This window comes from Dermacentor andersoni, chromosome 4 (genome assembly GCF_023375885.2).
Source record: "Dermacentor andersoni chromosome 4, qqDerAnde1_hic_scaffold, whole genome shotgun sequence".
Lineage (NCBI taxonomy): Eukaryota > Metazoa > Arthropoda > Arachnida > Ixodida > Ixodidae > Dermacentor > Dermacentor andersoni.
Window position 1 is genome coordinate 20,477,096 of NC_092817.1, and position 19,744 is coordinate 20,496,839.

The 19,744-nt window shown below is 49.1% G+C and overlaps 2 protein-coding genes across 2 annotated transcripts in view; one reads left to right on the plus strand and one right to left on the minus strand.

Annotated features, from left to right (window-relative positions):
• LOC126535842 (uncharacterized) overlaps positions 1 to 19,744 on the minus strand; it is a 54,052-nt gene that overhangs the window by 20,647 nt on the left and 13,661 nt on the right. The window contains exon 3 of the mRNA XM_055073467.2: positions 5,568 to 5,708. Within this exon, the coding sequence (XP_054929442.1) occupies positions 5,568 to 5,708 (141 nt within the window). The remainder of the gene's footprint in view (positions 1 to 5,567; positions 5,709 to 19,744) is intronic.
• LOC140217038 (membrane metallo-endopeptidase-like 1) lies at positions 1,735 to 4,132 on the plus strand. The gene has a single exon (XM_072287467.1). It carries the CDS (start codon positions 1,735 to 1,737, stop codon positions 4,090 to 4,092), a length of 2,358 nt encoding a protein of 785 aa, XP_072143568.1. The 3' UTR covers positions 4,093 to 4,132.

Consider the following 19,744-nt stretch of genomic DNA (forward strand, 5'->3'; position numbering starts at 1 on the left):
TTTGGTCTCTCTTGACAGTTATAATTTAGAAAATATCAATATCTGTTTTGCTTGCAGAGTTATGAGGCCGTAAACATGATGCTTCGATTTAACTAATATTGCTGATTTCTACGAGAGAGACACATCGAAGAGAACCTAACGCAAGTAGATAAACCAAGTGACGACCTGTTATAGCTACCCTATGCTCGAGGAAGGGAAGAAGGACGGGAAGATAATAAAGAAGAAAAAGTCAATGCACACACACCCGCAAAGGAGAGAGATTTCCGACTAACTATGCGATTAAAAAGGAGAAAACGAGAAGAGTGTGGCTAAGTACTACTTAGCTCTCTCGTTTAAATACAACAATTTCTGTTGAAATCGACGAAGCGGCTGCCTAACGAGAACATTTCTGTATAATTGTATTTGAATAAGGAGGCAAGGGATCCTAACACGGATACGTCTTGTACGCTATGGGCAAATCAGAAATTAACTTATCTTTGGCCGCATTAACTACCTTAAAGTTGTGCTCCTGTTTCATGCATATCTAAAAAACTTTGGCTCTAAATTCCTTTGGCTTCCTGAATTTCTTTTTTTTTTTGCCAGCGGGTTTATCTTGATTAATAGAAAATCAGCCTAGCAGGGTGTTTTAATTAAGTATCGAACAACATGTCGTGGCAAGAAACGCGATGCTAGAAGATCGAACCCGTTATCAGGTCGCAAAAGGCAGCTGCAGTGATAGCGTTGGTAGCGTTATATGTATACCCTTACGCATCTTGTATAGTGAACGCTGACGTTAATAGCTGACGTAATTGCTGGAATTTCTCAAATTATGCAAGTTGTTGTTGCAGTACAAGTCAGTAACGTTGTTGCTGTACAGTTGGAGTACATTCCGCGACAAAAGGGAGACCATCAGCACTCGGTGTTCCCAGGTGGGCTCCCTCCGAAGAAATGACCGGGCCCAGCACTTTTTCGATGATTTGACCAGAACTCGCCTGTTCAGCATGACATGACCGATCGCCCAATAACCAACCACAGTCAGCGAGGCATCGAGAGCTGCCCGGTGCTCATCGCGCACGTATAATTTGTTTTTGTTTGCTTGTTTGTTTGTTTGTTTGTTTGTTTGTTTGTTTGTTTGTTTGCCTCCAAGAGTGGCGCATACCCACTATGGGGGATTGGCCAAGAATCGGGTGAGTAAAGAAAATAATTTGTCGAGTCAAAAAAGGAAGTACTATTTATAAATTTTGAATAGATAAAAAGAGTGAAGTCAGATAGAAATTGAAGAATTTAGCTAGGAAATCGTCCTGATTCAATTATATACCTCACAGAAGCTGTATCAATATCATTTCTCTCGCGTGTTTCTCTCACTCTGTAGCCACCTCGCGCAGTATCGCAGTCATCTTCTATTGCAGTAACGGCGAAAACAGAAAACCTACATGTGCGATTACGAGGAAAAGTATGAACTTACAAGAACTTAACAGTCCTCTTTACAACGTGTCAAGCGTTAAAATACAGAGTGCGCCGAACGTGTTCTGGCTTTGTATAGGAATGTAGCCACCCTCACTGGTTCTGGTATATCACACAATTTATCCATCCCAGAGCCCATTGGGGATGCCTCTCTCCGTGCCATCGGCGCGAGGTGGTACAAGGGTGAGGAAGAAGAGGCCACCGTTCGGAGCAGCGCTCACGCACGTCTAACCGCTGAGGGAACGGCGGAGTCGTCGAGGTCCCAGTGCCATCTATCGAAGAACGTCAGCAATGCAGTCAGCTCCTGCAGAAGAGGATTCTGCGTTTGCGGCTCTCGCTGCTGAGCAGGAGCACGCGCCTGCCGATCCCGCGACCGAGCGCGACACAACAGCGGCCCACACTCGGACGGATGCTCAGTCGAAGGCTGCCAGCACTGCCAGGAAACCGCGCAAGGAGCGACGCAACCGGCGTTCAGTGCCCGCGATACTGTTGCTTCGTCTGCCGCAGTGGCGCCGATACGGGCTCAAGGTAGCCACCGCCACGGCATGCACGCTCGCCGTCTGCTGGGCCATCCCCGCGGCAATCAGGTTCTCAGTGGGCTGCTGGCAGCCGCACTGCACTGACTGGGTGGCCGAAATGAGCAACTCTCTGGATCTGACCAAGAGCCCCTGTGACAACTTCTACAGCTTCGTCTGCGGGAATGATAAGTCGCCACTGAGGTTTATCTCCAAGGGTGGTTTCGTCCGGTTGACGATCAGCGTGTACTTGTCCTTCGTGAAGAGGCTTCTGGCGACCGACTTCAGGGACCCGCAGGAAGAGCTCAGCGTGGCTCATAGGCGCTACCTTCAGCTCTCGCAGCGGTGCTTTCAACAGGCCATCAGCGGAGGCGAGCATGTGGACGCGGTCAAAGCCGTTATGTCTGAGCACGGGCTGTCGTGGCCGCCTGAGAAGCACCCGTCTCGTTCGCTGCTGGAGCGGCTGCTCGAGCTGAGCCTGGTACGGGGAATACACGTGCTCTTCGCGGTGCAGCCAGGCGTGTACCTTAAAGGACCTGGCTTCTACATCCTGCAGCTGGGCGTCAACCTGCCGTCGCTCATCCAGTGGAGTATCATACGCGGCCTGCTCATCCAGGCGGGCGACCTCGGCTCCTTCTTCGTGAGAACTGCCGCCGTGCTCTCCAATAAGCCGATGGATCCGCGACTGGTTGAACGACTGGTGGCTCTGGACAACATGATCATGACCGTGGCTATGGGCACTTCTCTTTCCGAGCGGCTGAACTTCACTGAACAATTCGTGAGCTTCGCCAATCTCGGAAACTACACTGGAGAGTTCTTTTCTGGCGAAGTCCTCCTAAAAACCGCGAACAATGTGTTAGAAATGTATACCGAGCCACTGTCGCCGGAGGACGAGCTCATGTTGACCCAAGGCCCACACTTGAGGCTTCTCGGTCGTCTTCTTTTGGCTCAAGCAGAGTCAGAGACGGTCCAGGTGTACACGGCGCTTATGCTTGCCCGAGCCCTGTCCCCTGCGGCTTCGCAAAAACTTGTCGAAGCGCAGACGCCTGGAAATGGTGAGTCCCTGATAGCGACGATACTCTCGCTGCAACACTGTCTCATGGTCGCTGTGGTAGAGCTGCCGTACATAGGCGGGGACCTGTTCGTGCAATGGTTCTTTCCTGGTGGAGACATGGGCGCGGTGCACGACATGGTGGCGCGCATTGCAAACGCGACGCGAGAAGCTTTCAAGACACTGCACTGGATCGACGAGCCAACGCGCCGCAACGCGCTGCTTCGTATCTCCAGTCTGGAGCGGATTGTCGGGCGTCCCGAGAACCTGTCCACGACGAGGGAGCTTGACGAATACCACTCATTCCTGCCAGCCGCGCCGGAGGACATCACTTATCCTGAAATGCTGTTTGCCATGATGCGCTCCAGAGCAACCGGGGCGCTGAGGCTCCTGAGCCCCTCGCGTTCCGTCTTCAGTCACGTGAGAAAGGAGTTACCTATGGTAATAGTGAACGCCTTTTACGTTCCCATCTACCACGTGATAGTAATCCCTCCCGCCATCATGTTCTCACCTTTCTTCAAGCGCACGGGCGTGCCGGCGGCGCTCAATTATGGCAGCCTTGGTCACGTGATTGGCCACGAGATCACACATAGCTTCGACGAGGATTTCGGCCTGTACAACAGGTTGGGCGAGCGCGAGGATTGGTGGTCAAAACAGTCGCGCGCCAACTTTCGCGACCGGCTGCGCTGTCTAAGTCGGCTCTACAATGAGGTATCCGCCGGGACGGGTATTGCTTTCGGCGACACGGCGTTAGCGGAGAACTTCGCTGACTGCGGTGGTATGGCGAAGGCAACACAGGCCTTTCTAAGCCTTGGACCACAACCCGCGATAACCCTGAAAGGCCGCGAGTTCACCGCCGAGCAGCTTTTCTTTCTTTCGAGCTGTTACAAGTGGTGCGAGCCAATGCAAGACTCCGAGAGTTTGCGAAAGGACGGCAAAAAAGACAAGCTCATCATCAAATACTACTCGCCGATGGACATGCGTTGTAATGTGCCACTGATGAATATGCCCGAATTCGCGGTGGCTTTTGCTTGCGCCAACGGATCGTACATGAGCTCGCTGAACCGCTGCGAAGTGCTGTGAAACGAGTAACTGCAAAGCATAATATAGTTTTGATTTCCAATCTGTGCTTTCCTAGGCGGGTAATGTTGACAATTCGTATGAAGTGTATAAAAAACTTTACGTTAACAGATATATTGTTCCACTCACGCTCATCTGCTTCCTGTGTCATATCTATGGCTTCATTTTTTTAGCAGCTGTTTTTTTTTTGCGTTTTAGAGAATTTCTAATGATTTACCTAGAGTTAAGGACTAACGCCACTAGCAACACATAGTCGCGCTAGTTCCTGTCTACTTCGTTCGTGTATATGTGTGTGTTAATTTGTGATCATCCTCTGATAGCCAAGGTTCACCAACTAGTCAAGTAAGTAGTACTCCTACAATTTAAGTAGACCTCTTCTTTACATAGTCCACATGTGGCTACATGCACGGCTTGCCCGCGGTTTTAAGGTATGTAGAGGGCAAGTGAGGTCGTAACTGTGGGAAATGAAATGGGACCAAACCGCAAGTTAACCTAGCAAGTGTATACTGTTTCAGGACATAAACTAAACAGTCAACTACCATTGCGTGCGCTTGTGTGCCTGTGTTATATGCATCTCTTGTCATTTCATGCATCAATGACATCATCTGGAGTACATATCCAGGCGGGCCTCTCCAGTGAGCATTAAATCCATCTTGGCGATTGATCAATCTTATATGACGAAAGTTTCCTCGTTCTCAAGAGGATCGAAGTTATTTTTTAATTTTCCGAACAACTTGCCCTGCGGCATAGATGCGTACTTAAATAAAAGTTCAGAGGCATCCGTCATGTAAAATTTGCATCGGTGATTTGGCGAACTTATCGTCTATGAGCCAACGTCTATAACTGCATGACCTGTTGTTAGCTTGGCACCTCTTAGATTTCTCTCTTGCGTAGTACTCGTTTTTGTGGGCAGAGCCTCTCCGCTGTATCTCCGATATCTCCGATATCTCCGCTGTAGATATCGGAGCAGCACGCTTTGGACAATTCAAGCGGTCTTCATGTTGGACCCCAAGCCCAGGTGACGGAAGGTGTAGGCCCAGCCAGTAGTCCCCGAACAGAGACTTCTTCTACCCGAGAAAGATTACAAGGAATTAGGGAGCTAGTAGAAGCACGGAGCTAGGGATTAAGGTGCGCGTGTCCTGACGAAGAAGTTATTTTTGGGCTAAAAAGTCATAGAGGGCCTGAAGGGAGGCATTTCTGGTGGGATTTCTGGTGCGAAATTATCGTGCGCGGCAGCTGTCCACTAGACTGTTGTACTAATCGTGGCCATGTCCTTGCATCCAGTACCCGTCCATTGACGATGAATGCGGAATACCTGTGCAGATCGTGTCTGTCCTCGCTAGTTCATGGCGTTTTGCAAACTTTCTTGAAATGAGTACAGCGCTGAACGGATCAGTATAGAGGTCGCCCACATTATTGCTCTTCAAAGTATTGTCGGCTTTGAAGAAGTCAAAGCCATTCGCTTGTACAATGCTCACCGTAAAAAATGCCAGCCAAGGCCAGGCCCGGTGCAGTCGCCATGATATAAGGAAAACAAAGCGCTGCTCCACACACCAGGCAGCAGCACAGGTTTGAGACGATCACAGGAACTCGCTTGTGCAGCAGGGTGCATAGCAGACCTGCAACAACATCACGCGGTGGTAAATAAGGGCTGCCTCGTTAACACAAAGCCTCAAGCGCTTAGTCTGCAATCTGACATGCCTTATGTTTCTACCAGCCACAGGACTCGTGTATATAGAGGCGTGTACGCGGCGCCAGGTGAAGTTGTGACAATTACTCGGCTCAAATGCGCGCCCCACGCGACTCGTGAGCATAGATAACGATGGAAGCGCTTGAAGAAGGTGGCATCGCCATCGGCATTTCATTTCTGCGTGCTCCCTGGCTTGCCGCACCTCCACTCACAGCAGAAATTCGAGAACTGTGATCTATTTCTACTCAGGGTCCATTTAGAGGACTGGTGTTCGTCATCAGAGCGGTGTCGACAAGAGAGACATCATGAGAAGCATGGCATATCTCCAAAATTGAGAAAGGTCCCTATACTCTTCAGCTTCGGAGGTCGAGCTAGGACCCTCGCTTCCAGTGCAAAACGCCAGGTTCGTATCACAAGTGTGACATAAATTTCACGTGCTCAGTTTTTAACACCCTCTAATTTCTCTCCCCTGACTTGGGCCGAAACTTCAAATTTCCTCTACCGAATCGGATGTTCTTTTTTTCTTTTCGATTAATGTGAATCTTTTAAAAATTCTATCGCATAAGCTGCGGATAGGGATAGAGACGGACGCTTTCCTAGGATCCCGGTAGAGGTGTGCATGCGTTGATTCTTAAAGCGGACAGCTGGGCTAGTAGGAAAATCGACATTTCATGCATTTCCAGCGCTTAAACGAAATAGGCAAAAATAAGAGAAGAGGACGCAAGGACCGGGGCGGCGCTGGTCTCCAACCGATCGTAGTACATGAAAAGGTGCAGATATATACGTATATACATTCACTGATCGTGCGTCAGCATAGGGCGGAACATGAATTGTAGCGCATGCTTGAAGCCACCTATCAAATATGCATGGCAGACAGGTTTTGATGCAGGTAGTCGCGTTCTTTCATTGACGGAGCGATAGAAGCTGCAATGACGCATTTATCATTTTTTTTTTTTTTGAGTGCAAGAAGCTTGAAGAATCAGACGGCACTTTTCACCCTTATACCTGCCTAGAACACGTGTGCTGTTAAATATTGGCGTGCAGTGGCATCTTTCACAATGGTTTGTTAAGTGACCGAATCCCGTTAGAGCGCGCACTTGCACACGGTGCTCTCTGAATCTATCGTTAGTGCAACGACCGGTCTGGCCGACGTAGCATTTGTCACATGACAGGGGGATGTTGTAAACGACACCGGTACTACGCGCAACGAAAGGAGTAGCGTGCTTCTTTCGTGCAGGCAGGACCTAATTTGTAACCCCGCACGTTCACTGCTCGGCACATGCGAGCCAGCTTTTCCGGCTCGGAAAATGGCACAGAGACACCACATTTGGCGGCCGTGCTTTTCAAGCGGTGTGACAGGTGCTGCACATAAGGCACAACAGCCAGTCGTTTCTGCGGCCAAGTCCGGACGCCTTTTGCTTTTGATCCTCGGCACTTGACCTCTTTGAGGAGGCTTTCTCCCACAGAGGCGATGATCTGTCGGGGGAAACCCGCTTGCTAAGACGTTGGGCTTGCTCTTGGAAGCTCATTGCCAGCCGCAGTTCGCACGACTTATTGAGGGCTGAGCGAAAGAAGCTGGCAGCTATGCCACGCTCAGCCACCTCTGAAATGAGCCGAACTGTAATTTAAGATACCCTTTTTTGATCTCGGTTGGTACTTACAGAAAACATGTTCTCCGACGGAAAGACTGAAGGTAAAAAAATACAGGCAATTGTCGATGGGCATCTCAAGAGTAAAATTCGGACCTGGTGCAGATTGCTTGAATGCCCCAAGAACACTATTGTGAATTGTGTGAATGTCCTCAGGAGCCTCCGATTTAAAAACAACCAGGTAGTCGTCAACATATCCAAAAATTCTTGACATTTTTGACTGATCACACAGGGATGTTATGCGATTGTTACATTGAGCCAAATACAGATCACATAGAAACGGCGCAATACAGGAGCCTATACGGAAGCCGTTCTTTTGAAGAAAAGATTCCTCGTTAACAGCGACAAAAGTAGACTATAGATAAAGAACTAAGCACCTCAAGGAAGCTGTCAATAGATGAACCATTAGAGCTCATAAAAGATGTGGGGTGAGATTTTTCGATAAAGTTTCTCACTGAGCTGAGCAAATCAGGTTTTGGAACAGAATAAAACAAGTCGACCTCATCAACTGAAAAGGCGGATAGGGGCTCTGTAATGTCATTGCTCGCAAATAAATCAATTAAATAATGAGACTTTTGTATCGAGAAAGGGTCTTCCACACGAAGCGTACGCAGGCGATTCAGAAGGAACTTAGAAAGGGCGCCTCGCCAGGACCCTCTTTCTGTAACTATTGCCCGCAGTGGAACATCTTCCTTGTGCGTTTTGGCTGAATGAAAGACATCCAAAGCGCCTACCTCAGTTTTCTTAAGCGTTTTACGCTTAAGAACACTCGGTATAAAGGCGAAAAGTGCCGTCTCATTCTTGAAGCTTTCTGCATTCAAAAAGAAAATGATAAATGCGTCAGTACAGCTTCTATCGCTTCGTCAATGAAAGAACGCGATTATTTGCACCAAAACATGTCTGCCACGCATCTTTGATAAGTGGCTTCAAGCATGCGCTGCAATTCATGTTCCACCGTCTGTTGACGCATGATATCAGCGAATGTATACACGTATACATATATCCGCACCTTTTCATGCACTATACAATGAGTTGAAGACCAGCGTCCTCCCTGTGCTCAAGTCTTTCCTCTTCTCTTATTTCTCTTATTTCCTTTAAGCGCTGGAAATGCAAGAAATTGTGGATTCTTACCTCAGGTTAACGTAACTTTGGATGCTGGCCTCGAGGCAGTTCCTTTTTCTGTGGTTGCGGCACGGACATCGATTCACAATTGACATGGCTCGATTCGCCAGACTACTCGTAGCCTCATTGATTTCTACTAACAATGTTTCTATTGTTGTGAACCTTTCTCATAGAGCGGCTGCATGCTAACCATGCCATAGCTTTTATTTTTTGAAGCGTCTTTGATCTATTGTGCTCGATGAGACGGGTCATTGTATAGTTGCAACATTTGCACGAGTCCATGAGCCTTTCGTAAGCGCGTTTCATTGCACGAGAACAAAAGAAAGAAAACCAGTCAGTGTCATTGTACTTATTTTTACACCGTACAATTTCGGAAGCCGTCCTCATACCGAAATTAAATCGTCTACGCGGTAAGCAAATTGGCTTTCCTAAACGAATTTATCAGGGCTGTTGCTCAGTCGGCAGCGGCTGCATACCGCGGTAGCTCGGAACGCACGAACACACATACGTGTACTAGGATACCGGTTCACTTAAAGAAATTACTTCTTGTCAAAACCAATTACCTTGTAGTAGTGATGTTACTTTGGGATTCGCGACAACGTCGATTGTTGTCATCCTCTGGTGGTGTGACCTTCTTTGTCTATACACACAGTGGACTGCGTTCCGCCAGGCTTCGCGGGCTCGCTTCTTGAGCTCAGCGTGGTAAAAGTTATTGCGCAGACCAGTTAGTTTCGGCACATCTTTGCTGCTGTTTCGAACCGGCTGGACGTGTTCAACATATGATAGCTGTGTCCCACAAAGTGCCGCAAAAACCTTCGAGCAAAGCCTAACACATCAACCACCTTAGAGAGAGAGAGAGAGAGAGAGAGAGAGAGAGAGAGAGAGAGAGAGAGAGAGAGATGGAGAAGGGAAGAAGGAAATGCAGGGAGGTTAACCACACTGAGTCCAGTTTGCTACCCTACACGTGGGAAGGGGAATGGGGAGTGAAACAGAGAGAGAGAGAGAGAGAGAGAACTTTGGTGTAGGATCTCTATAGTCGGGCACTCAAGTCTGTTGCCTTCAGGTAGTGAAAAAGCGCTCGAACTGCTTTCTGGGCTAATGAACTGTGAGGCCAGGCTCCCAAGATCTTCGCTTCCGTAAATGGCCTGTCATCCAGTCTATTCAAGGCACACTGGAGAGTCTCACGTTGATTATCGAAGCGAGAACAGTGGCACAGAAGGTGACTGATGGTCTCTTCACACTTGCACTTAGCGCACATTGGTGAATCCGCCATTCCAATACGATAGCTGTAGGAGTTGGTGAATGCTACTCCTACCCACAGCCGACACAGCAGTGTTGCGTCACGTCGTGGAAGGTTCGCTGGTAATTTAAGTTTCAGTGATGGATCGAGGCTGTATAAACGACACTTAGAGTTCGGTGGTGTGTGCCAGTAACTTAACGTGATGGTACGAGCGAGACGGCGAAGCTCTCTTGCAGCGTCGACTCTCGATAAAGGTATAAGGAGTGTCGGTGAGCCAGCCTGGGCACGTCGGGCAGCGTCATCGGCGAGGTGATTACCAACGATGCCACAATGTCCCGGCAGCCACTGAAATATGATATCATGTCCTCGTTCAGAAGCGCAATGGCAGGTTTCGTTGATTTGTGACACCAGCTGTTCATAATTGCCACGTCGTAAACTTCGCAAGCTCTGGAGGGCTGCTTTCGAGTCGCAAAATATTGCCCATTTGTTGGGCGGTTCTTTTTCAATATATTGGACAGCGGCGCTCCGAATCCACCGAAACATGCGTCCACCAATTCCATTATTTTCCAGGGCATCTAAGATGGCTTCATGCGTTACATTATCATAGGCGCTTTTCACGTCGAGGAACAGTGCAACCGATATACGCTTGTGGTGTTTTTCTTGTTGTACAGACGTGACGAGGTCGATGACGTTGTCAATAGAGGAACGGCCTCTTCTAAAACCAGCCATGGCCTCGGGGTATACGTTGTGGCGCTCAAGATACCACTCTAGGCGGGTGAGAATTATTCTTTCCATGACCTTCCCAACACAGCTGGACAGCGCAATGGGTCGGTAGGACGCTAGGTCAAGTGGCGACTTTCCCGACTTCAGGAGTGGTATCAAGCGGCTGGACTTCCACCGCTCAGGAACGACGCCATCATTCCATGACTGGTTATAACATTCCAGAAGTCTGCTTCGGCCATCTTCCCCTAGGTGGCATAAAGCAGCGTAGGTAATGTCGTCTGGTGCTGGCGACGATGAGCGCCTGCACGTGGCCAGAGGAGCGTCCAATTCCTCAAGTAAGAAGGACACATTCAATTCTGGGAAGTGTGTCGCAGGAACCTCACCCAGAATTTCGCTATTGATGGTGACCACACTGCCCGCAATCTTCACACAGAAATCTTCGGCTATATCGACCTGTGAGCGGCCTTGATGGAGGGCTAGGGCTGAGAATGGGTGTCGTTGCTGTGGAGACGAGCCAAGGCCGCGCACCGTCCTCCATATGATAGACAGTGGCTTGCGGGGGTCAAGTGATTCGCAGAACGTCTCCCACCGTTGTTCCTCCAGCCTGTCCATACGGCGTTGGATTTTCTTCTGTATACGTCGAGCGACTCTAAGGTCATGAATTGACTTCGTGCGCCTGTATCGCCTCTCGGCCCTTCTGCGAATCGTTCGAAGTCGCTCAAGTTCCATGTCGAAATCCGTACGTTTTTTAGCAGATGTAAATGTGTACTTAGACGATTCCAGTACAGTTGTAATAAGGTTCTCAATGGTGCCGGTAAATCCTTCTTTGCATGCCTCTTCCACCTTTGCCTTATACGTTGACCACCTTCTATATACTTGTCGGGAAGTAGAAAAGGAGAAGCTTCCAAATCCAGTGATACCTAAGTAGGTGGGAATATGGTCACTGCCATGAGTCTCGATGTCAGAGAACCATCGAACATTTTGACCAAGTTGCCGTGACACCAAAGTTAAATCTAAGCAACTGCTTTAGTTCGAACCACGCAAGTACGTCGTACTGCCATCGTTCATAATGCTGAGTTCATGGTCGGAAGCAAATTCCACAAGTTTTCGGCCCCTGGAATCTATTCTGGAGCTTCCCCAAGCCAAGTGATGAGTATTAAAGTCTCCCGTGATAATCCAGGGTCCAGAAGTCGCCGTCAGGATGTCTGGCAGTCGGTCGCCGTCGAACCGACTATATGGGGAGATGTAGGCGCCGATAAGGGTGAATGCCACGTTATTCTTTATAATGCGGAGACACACGTATTGGTTTCCATCATGAGGCTGCACCGAGTGGGGAATGTAAGTCAGTTCTGTACGGATGTAAACAATTACTTTGCTGGATTGCCCGCACGTCGACGCCATAAAGGCTTCGTATCCAGAGAGTCTTAGCGCTTTTGACACGTTCGGTTCACATATTACCACTACAGGAAATCGGTTCGTAAAAACGTATTGGCGGAAACATGAAATCCGTGATTTAAGTCCTCTGGCATTCCACTGGAAAATCGTCGCGCTACGCACTTCATCACGGAGTAGAGGCAGTGGAAGAACCATTGTGCTTAAGCAAGATTTGCAAGCACTGGGCTCAGGGCACCCAAAACTTGCACTGCGTTCGAGGTGTTGGCGCATTCGAGTTGCCCACAAGCGTGCGAATCGCATTTATCAAAGACTTAAGCATTGTTACAATTAGGCGGTCATGCTCTGTCAGCTCATCTGGGTGAGGGGTGGAGCATTGTGGTGCCTCTCCTTGTTGGGGTTTTTCCACGGGGCTTATCCTTGGCAGTGGTGGCCATTCTTCATCCACGGCATTCTTTTCAGCTGCTACGTTATCTATACGCGGTTTGGACACATTATGCACTGGGGTTGGAGCAGATTCAACAGCAAGAGGCTTTGCGGCACGCGTATTTTTTGTGCGGAGAGCAGAATTCCTTGATGAGCGTCTGCGACTAGAACGACGTCGCCTAACGTCAGCAGCTGCTTCACGATGAGTCGAACGGTCCCTCACCATTTTCTTTAACATGGAGAGTTCTCGCTTAACTCTAGGACATTCCTTTGATGAGGCATCGCGGGGCCCTTGACAGTTCGGACACTTATAAGTTTTTGCCTGCAGTGTGTTGTGCTGCACAGCGGGAACATATAGCAGACTTTCCACAGACGGCGTTCACGGGACCGAATTTCTGGCAGTTTCTGCACTGAAGCGGCTTGGGAACAAAGGGCCGGACAGCATGTCGGAAATGACCTACCACCTTAGTGTTTGCAAAGTGGCCCTATGAGACGGCCGAGAATTCTACATACAACTTAGTAAAGGCAGACTGGCATGGTGCATACGTAGTGTGTTCGTGGATACTTTGCTACCATGAGAACTTTCGCTTTTGACTATGCATATCCTATGGATAGCTGAGAGACTATATCCGATGTGTCCACGAAAACTTACTTTTATAATGGTCAAATATTCCACAGAATGTAATCAGCGCACAGGCAATCAATTCACAGTGAACAGTGCGCAGAAATTATCGCGAACAGCCCACGGGCACTACACATAAACATCTCATACATTTCCTATATAGGATGGATTATGTAAGGGTAGTCACAATTTCACAATACTACCTTGTTAACAGCCTACTACCTACGTTGTTCTGTTGAAGTCGCGCACAGCTGGCATCGAAACTCATCACCGACGCACTGGACATATACGTTCAAAATAACTAGTTGGGACTACACATGGCTCACAGAATTCAGACAGACGATATAATTAGAATTATGTTTGAGCTCCCCAGTGGTTGCGAGAGAACGAATCATTTCATTACAAAAATCATGAGCCATTCCATTCTGTGAAGGTGTGTGACCAGCGAAGCTGTGTAACACGCGATAAAGAGGTTACACAGAATTTTAAACATATGTACGAACACAATTGTTGTCTTGATCAGTGGCCATCGTGACGAAAGGTACGCACATACATATATTTTTATAGATTCGCGTTAATTCGTGTTATACATTCGTCATACGCATTCGTTATATTGACCCTTTTCGCGGAGCAGTTTGTTCTAGAGAAATGAGATGGCGCTTTCGGCGGTGCGCCGCAAGTTGCCTCAACGAAAGCGCGCGAATACGAGTGCTTCAGTGCGGTCAGCTGTCGGAAATGCAACTGGGTTTTCGCTAAGGCACTTTGCTCCATTCATGCTGCAAAATATGGAGCGGTGGGGCGAAGACGTGTGCAGAAGTTGGCTGCAAAAATTGTGACTGGCCCATTAAGAAATGGAATGAATCTGTGCGTCCAAGTTCACGAACCGCTGCTACATAATGACTGCCCGTGTTGTCGGCTCTTCCCGATGCATGGCTTCCCTTGAGGATAAAAAATAATTCACTAATTCGCCAGCGTCGCAGCGCTAACCTCCAAGGAAATTACTTCCACCCCGGAACGTCTTCACGAGTGAGTGCCGCTCGTTATACGGTGACAAAGGGAATAGCGCCGCTTCTTGGCATACGTTAAGGTTCTCGCACGCTATCTACACATACACACCCCCAACTCACACGCAAGCTTACGCCCACTGTATCGCTAACGTATCAAGAATAAGTGAACGGGCGCACACTTGAATAAATGCGCCGAAGCATGGGAGATGGCGACTACACCGACAGCACACTAATGTTTGAAGCTGAGTGTTTCGTAACGGTCCACACAGTAACGGTCTACACAGACTAGCGATAATAGCTACAAGCTATTACAACGTACAGAACATCTACGTTACAAGCCGTGTGCCCAACAAGAACAAATCTATCGCAACTGAGCTCACCCGCGAGCGATCAGGCAGAAAATAAACAATCAGATAGTGACCGACCGGGGAACATTACTGAATCAGAAACGCGACAAAGCGCTGGTTAAATGTATTCGACAAATAAATAATGAAGAGCAAAACATACCGATATTGATTCAATTCATAAGCGCTAACTTAGGATAGCTTGGAATACATTTTTAGCCCCGCTTTTATTACAAGAACCGTGCACGCTGTTCGCACCGTTTGGACAACGCTTAATGAGCTTTGAAAACGCTTACATGTTCTTTGAAGCTTTAGTCAAAGCTTCACATGTCGTCCAAGCAGTCACCGCATACGATATCCGCCGAAGCAGAGGTTTGCAGAGCCGCACCGGGGTCATGTGCATCCATTGTAAATACAGAGACAATGGAGGCAGCTGAGGCAAGCAATGAACGCGTAACCACGTGATCAAATATGGCAGCGCCCACGGGATCACCGTGAAAAGGGCCCATACATTAGCGTTTTCATTTCGCATTTCGAGAGAACGAATTTGAGACTGAAATCACCGCACCGACTGGCAGTGGGCCAGTGCCGTCAGCGCCTTCGCAGAGGGAGGAGCAGTGCGGGGACGCTGGCATGATGAGCGCCATCGGAGCAAGCTGTGGAAGACGACGACGACGAAGGCGCGAGCAGTGGCACGAGCGCTAGGGGCAGTAGAGTGAGTGAGTGAGTGAAAACTTTATTGAGCTCTAGTAATTGTGCTCGTCTGCGGCTGGGGCGGATTCTTCAGGGGAGTCTTCCTCCTTGTGCCTTCCCCGGAGGTCTTCACCCGCTGCTTCGTCCGCCCTCTATCGCAATGGTCGGCTGCCCTCAGTCCAGGGCTCCGCTCTCTTCTGCTGTCCGTCGTGCATGCCGCACTAGACCTAACTGGTCTTCACAGCGGTCGCTGGACAGCAGTTCCTCTCATTGCTCCGCGCTTGGGTGTGATATGATTGGGACGACGTCAGTTTGTTGACATGTTATGTGGTATAATGTGGGTTTCTCATTGCGCCATAGACATTTGTCCTTATATAGTGCGGGGTGCACTTTAATTAGCACGTTAAGGTTAGGGTACGACCTTGTTTGCTGTTGTCGCCATGCGACAGCTTCTTCCCTGCTATAGGAGACTTGTGCGGCGGGGGGAACCGCTTCCTGTTGCCTCTGTAACTGTCTAAAATGGCGGTGTACTTTCGGGGTACAGGCACGGGTTCCCGTATTCTGTTGACGTTGGACGCTCGGTAATTACTGTACTCTCGAGCTATCCTGTCCTCCTCTTAGTTGCCTGCCACGCCCGTGTGTCCTGGTACACATGCGATCTTGTGTGCGATCGCTTCATGTGGCACTGTGCCTGTTTGTTGTTGTGTTTCACAGTCTCCTGAGCAAAGTATGCGGAGTACTCGGTGACTGATTCTGCCATGCAAGTAGTTGCGGCAGGCTGTCTGCGAGTCCGAGGGCATTGTTAGCGACTGTCCGATCCGATAGCCCTCCGCTACCGCTAGAGCAACGGCCACTTCTTCAGCCTCGACTACCGGGCATTCTTGTAGCGAAATGCTGGTTTTCTCTCGTAGCGCCGAGTCGACCATCGTTGATATTGCAGTATATATATGGGAACGCTGGCATGATGAGCGGCTAGCGGAGCCACCTGCGGAAGGAGACGACGAACGCGCGGACAGTGGCAACAGTGCATTCGCCCGGTTATGCCGAGTGGCACCAAAGAGCCAGCTGTAGAAGACGACGACGACGAACGCCCGAGCACGAGCAATTGCTGATGATGATATTTTTTGATCGCACACATGAAAATTTCTAGAAACCCTAGCCATAAACAGCATCGCTGAAGTAAAAAAACGTTCGTGCGTTTTTCGGCGACACGCGAACCGGAAGTCAGCACTGGTGAGCGCCACGATTTTCACGCATTAACGGCAGTGCGTTTAAAGCGGAGACTCCCAGAGAGCTGTACACATATCTGACGTATGATGATGATTTTGTTCGAAAACGGTACGCACCCACTGTGGGGGACAGGACAAGAATAAGGAGGTACTACGATAACAAAAGCATAAATGAAAATGCGAAAAAAAAACTGGCTTATGTAATGCTTAATACACTAGTCAGTCTTGCAAGAAAGGAGAAGAAATAAAACGAAGTTCGAAAAACAAATAAGCGAAAGCAGAACAATGTGGAGAAAGGTACCTCGCAGATTTTGAACTGAACATCGTCGTCGGCGTTGTTTCGGAGTCTATGTGGCATGTACGCACGTACGAAGAAAGATTTGCCAGGTTCCGATGAAAAAAAAAAACGAAATAAAACAACAGGATTTGTTGAAGCCTAACAGCATTGCTTTAACGCTCTCCCTTTGTGTTTTTATTTCTTTATAGTTAACATTTTCACGGCGCCGTCCAATTGCGCAAGCGCATTTGCAAGCGTCGCTCGCTCGTCTTATCCACGCCTCAGGCGAGCGCTCCGTGGACGTGGTTTCCCGTTTCCTTCATTTTCCTTTTTTGCTTGTCGCCGTTGATAAGGAGGCGCGCGGCTCACAATGCTTGCAATCTCGGTCTGCAAACAATTTACGATGGCCAGGAGGAGGCGGCCCGGCTGATGCGTGGCCCACGGAGCGTGTCGCGCGCCTTGCAACGGCGGCCTCGTATACTCGGTCTCTCTAATACCGTGCAGCGATGCAAACGCTTAGGGGGACACTAAAGAGAAAAATTGTTTGAGCTGATCAGATTGTGGTTATGGCACGCTAAACCCCAGAAGTGAAATCTTTTTTTAATGGCGTCGTAGATTTTTGACCGCGTCTGCTTGAGTCGACTTGATTCTGCGGTTTTACGCGCCAAAACCACGATATAGTTATGAGACACGCCGCAGTGGGGGACTCCTGAAATTTTGACCACCTGGAGATTTCTAACGTGCACCCAAAGCGCGGCACACGGGCGTCCTTGAATTTCGCCCCCAACCAAATGCGGCCGCCGCGGCCGGAATTTGGTCCATCGACCTATAATATAAGTATACTTGTGGCAACTTTGGCGCTAGTCTTAGCTCCAGGCAGGGTGGTTGAGCCAGCATGAGAATGATGGTTAGCACATAAATTTTGCCTAAACTCCGTACTTCTGGCTTCAAACGGCTTCGTGACTTTGTAAACTCATCGTGTTGAACAAAGTACTGTGTTATAAACAATTAAATAAACACCACTGAAATTGCCCGACGGCAGCGCGCCTGCTATATAGTTAATTTTTTATCGAGAAAGGTAAAACGCATTTTAACGCAATAGCGTTAAGGAGCCCGTGTCGCAGAAAATCCGGCGTCCGCGTCCCGCGTCGGCGTTGGACGTCGCTTCGGCGAAACGAATTGCGAACCAAATTCGGAACCACGCATACCCAAGCATTTCTCTACCGCCAAAGTTGTTCATACCTTGTCTTTCATTCTTTACAATGTTACTGCTCGGAATTTTGAGAACGGCAACCCACAAACAAATGCTATGAGAAAAAAAAAAGAAAAAACACGGACCGCGCATGTCCTTTGTTAGCTCTTCTCGGACTGAAATATTAAAAGTGCGAAACAATAACAGGAGATCGACCCACGCAAGAGGCCGCGTTTCGCGGTAAACGTTACGGTTGCGTAAGCTGCAATGCCAGGAAGCATGAAAAGCAGCAAGGGGTCTTTGAACGCTATCGCGATCCACTCTTAAAGGCGAAGCTTAAGCGTCCTCCAAATTTTTAAAGGAGCCAAACGCTGAAACTCGGAAAGCTTCCAGAACTTTTACAGAGCCACGACGGCCTAAATACGAAAGAAAAACTTTGAAATCCGTGACGTCATATCGACTTGCCGGCGGTGGAGTTTCGGCGCAACATTGAAAAAGTGCAACTTTTACCTTCATTTGCTCTTCTACGAACCGGCTCATTACCGCGAAATTAACGAAAAAAGAGTATTGAAATGGCATGTTAAGACTGATTTCTTGCTTCTCTTTGCTGTCCCTTTCAAGTACACAGTTCTCAAAGGACGGCAAGCGAGCGAGTGACGCACACGACGCATCGACGTCTTTCGATGCTTCATCGATTGCGATTTACCGGTGCACTGATTCTGGTAATTGTCTCGTTTGTGTGTCTGCACTTCGGTGAGACGGCTGGTAATTTTTCCATGCATGAGCGCTTCTTTTGTTCTTGCTTCCACAAAGATTCGGGAGTGGAAGACGTACGAAGCTGTTCGCGCGCAAGCAAGACCGGTTGGTAACAGCGGGCGTCGGACACTATCGATAGCGAAAGAGATAACAGCGCCAGCGGCGGACTGATACTTACGAAGAAAAGAGTATGCAATATCGCAGATGAAGTTCGAAAGGAAAATAAAGATTTTTAGATAGCTCAACGGACGATGAAACGGAGAATAACAATGGTAGCGCTACGAGAACGCTTTGGCTTGAGGCCAACTCCGATGTGCCGAGTGAAACACGTAAAACTCAGACACGCTTTTATGAGACAAGCGTTGGAACGATTTTAACCAAACCCGCGACCTCGTGCTAAGCAGCGCAACACAGCTGCTGCACCGTGCACCGCGGGGGGTGTCGGGCACGGCAGTGGATCAGAGAAAGCGACGGCGTTAGGTTCGCCGGCGCAGGACGGGTTCGGGTGACGCGAAACTGGATTTTCTCAGAAACAGACCTCTGGCCCTGTAGTGAAATTACAAAGAATGGGCTCGCGATGTTGAACACGGATTTATTTATCCTCCCGTCAGATGATAGGTCAACGCTCGCTCGCAGAACACTGCACGCTATAGTCGTGAAGCAGAGACCGTGCAGGAAGCAGTCGCACGCTCCCTCTCTCTGTCCGCGCTGGCGCATGCATGCAGCGTGATTTGACGGCTCCAGCTGCAGCGGGAGGCGTCGTCGTCCGTATACGAGCGGCATCAACGCCGGCTCCGAAGGCTGGCGAAACGGCCGGCGTCCCCGCTCGGTCGTCGAGCCGCTCGGGACGATTCTCTCCCGCCTCGCTGCTTAGCGCGGGTTCCCGCCGAGGGCGTGGCGGCTGCATCCGCTCGCGAAGAAACGCAGGATGTGGACAGATAAGGCCCTCGCACAGAGACCCACGGAGCTAAGGCGAGGAGCACTAAGCGGCCTAAGCGGTTCGGACCGTTTAAGAGCTCTAGACATAGTGTAGCACGTCTCGTCGTTAAAAAAGAAAGAAAACGAAAAAAAAGCTATATGGCCTCAGGAGACTTACGCGGTTTCGCCCTCTGAAGCAACCAGATAGATTTAGAGGACCAGAAAGGTAACGGGACGTTGCAATGACACGAAAATATAGGAATGATCGAGAAAAAAGAAATTGGGAATTCCCATTGGCGGGTTTGGCCTCGAGGAGGAGCACGTTGCTAGCTACGGGCTGATTTAGCTTCGCAGGGGCATGCCGGCAATCGCTCC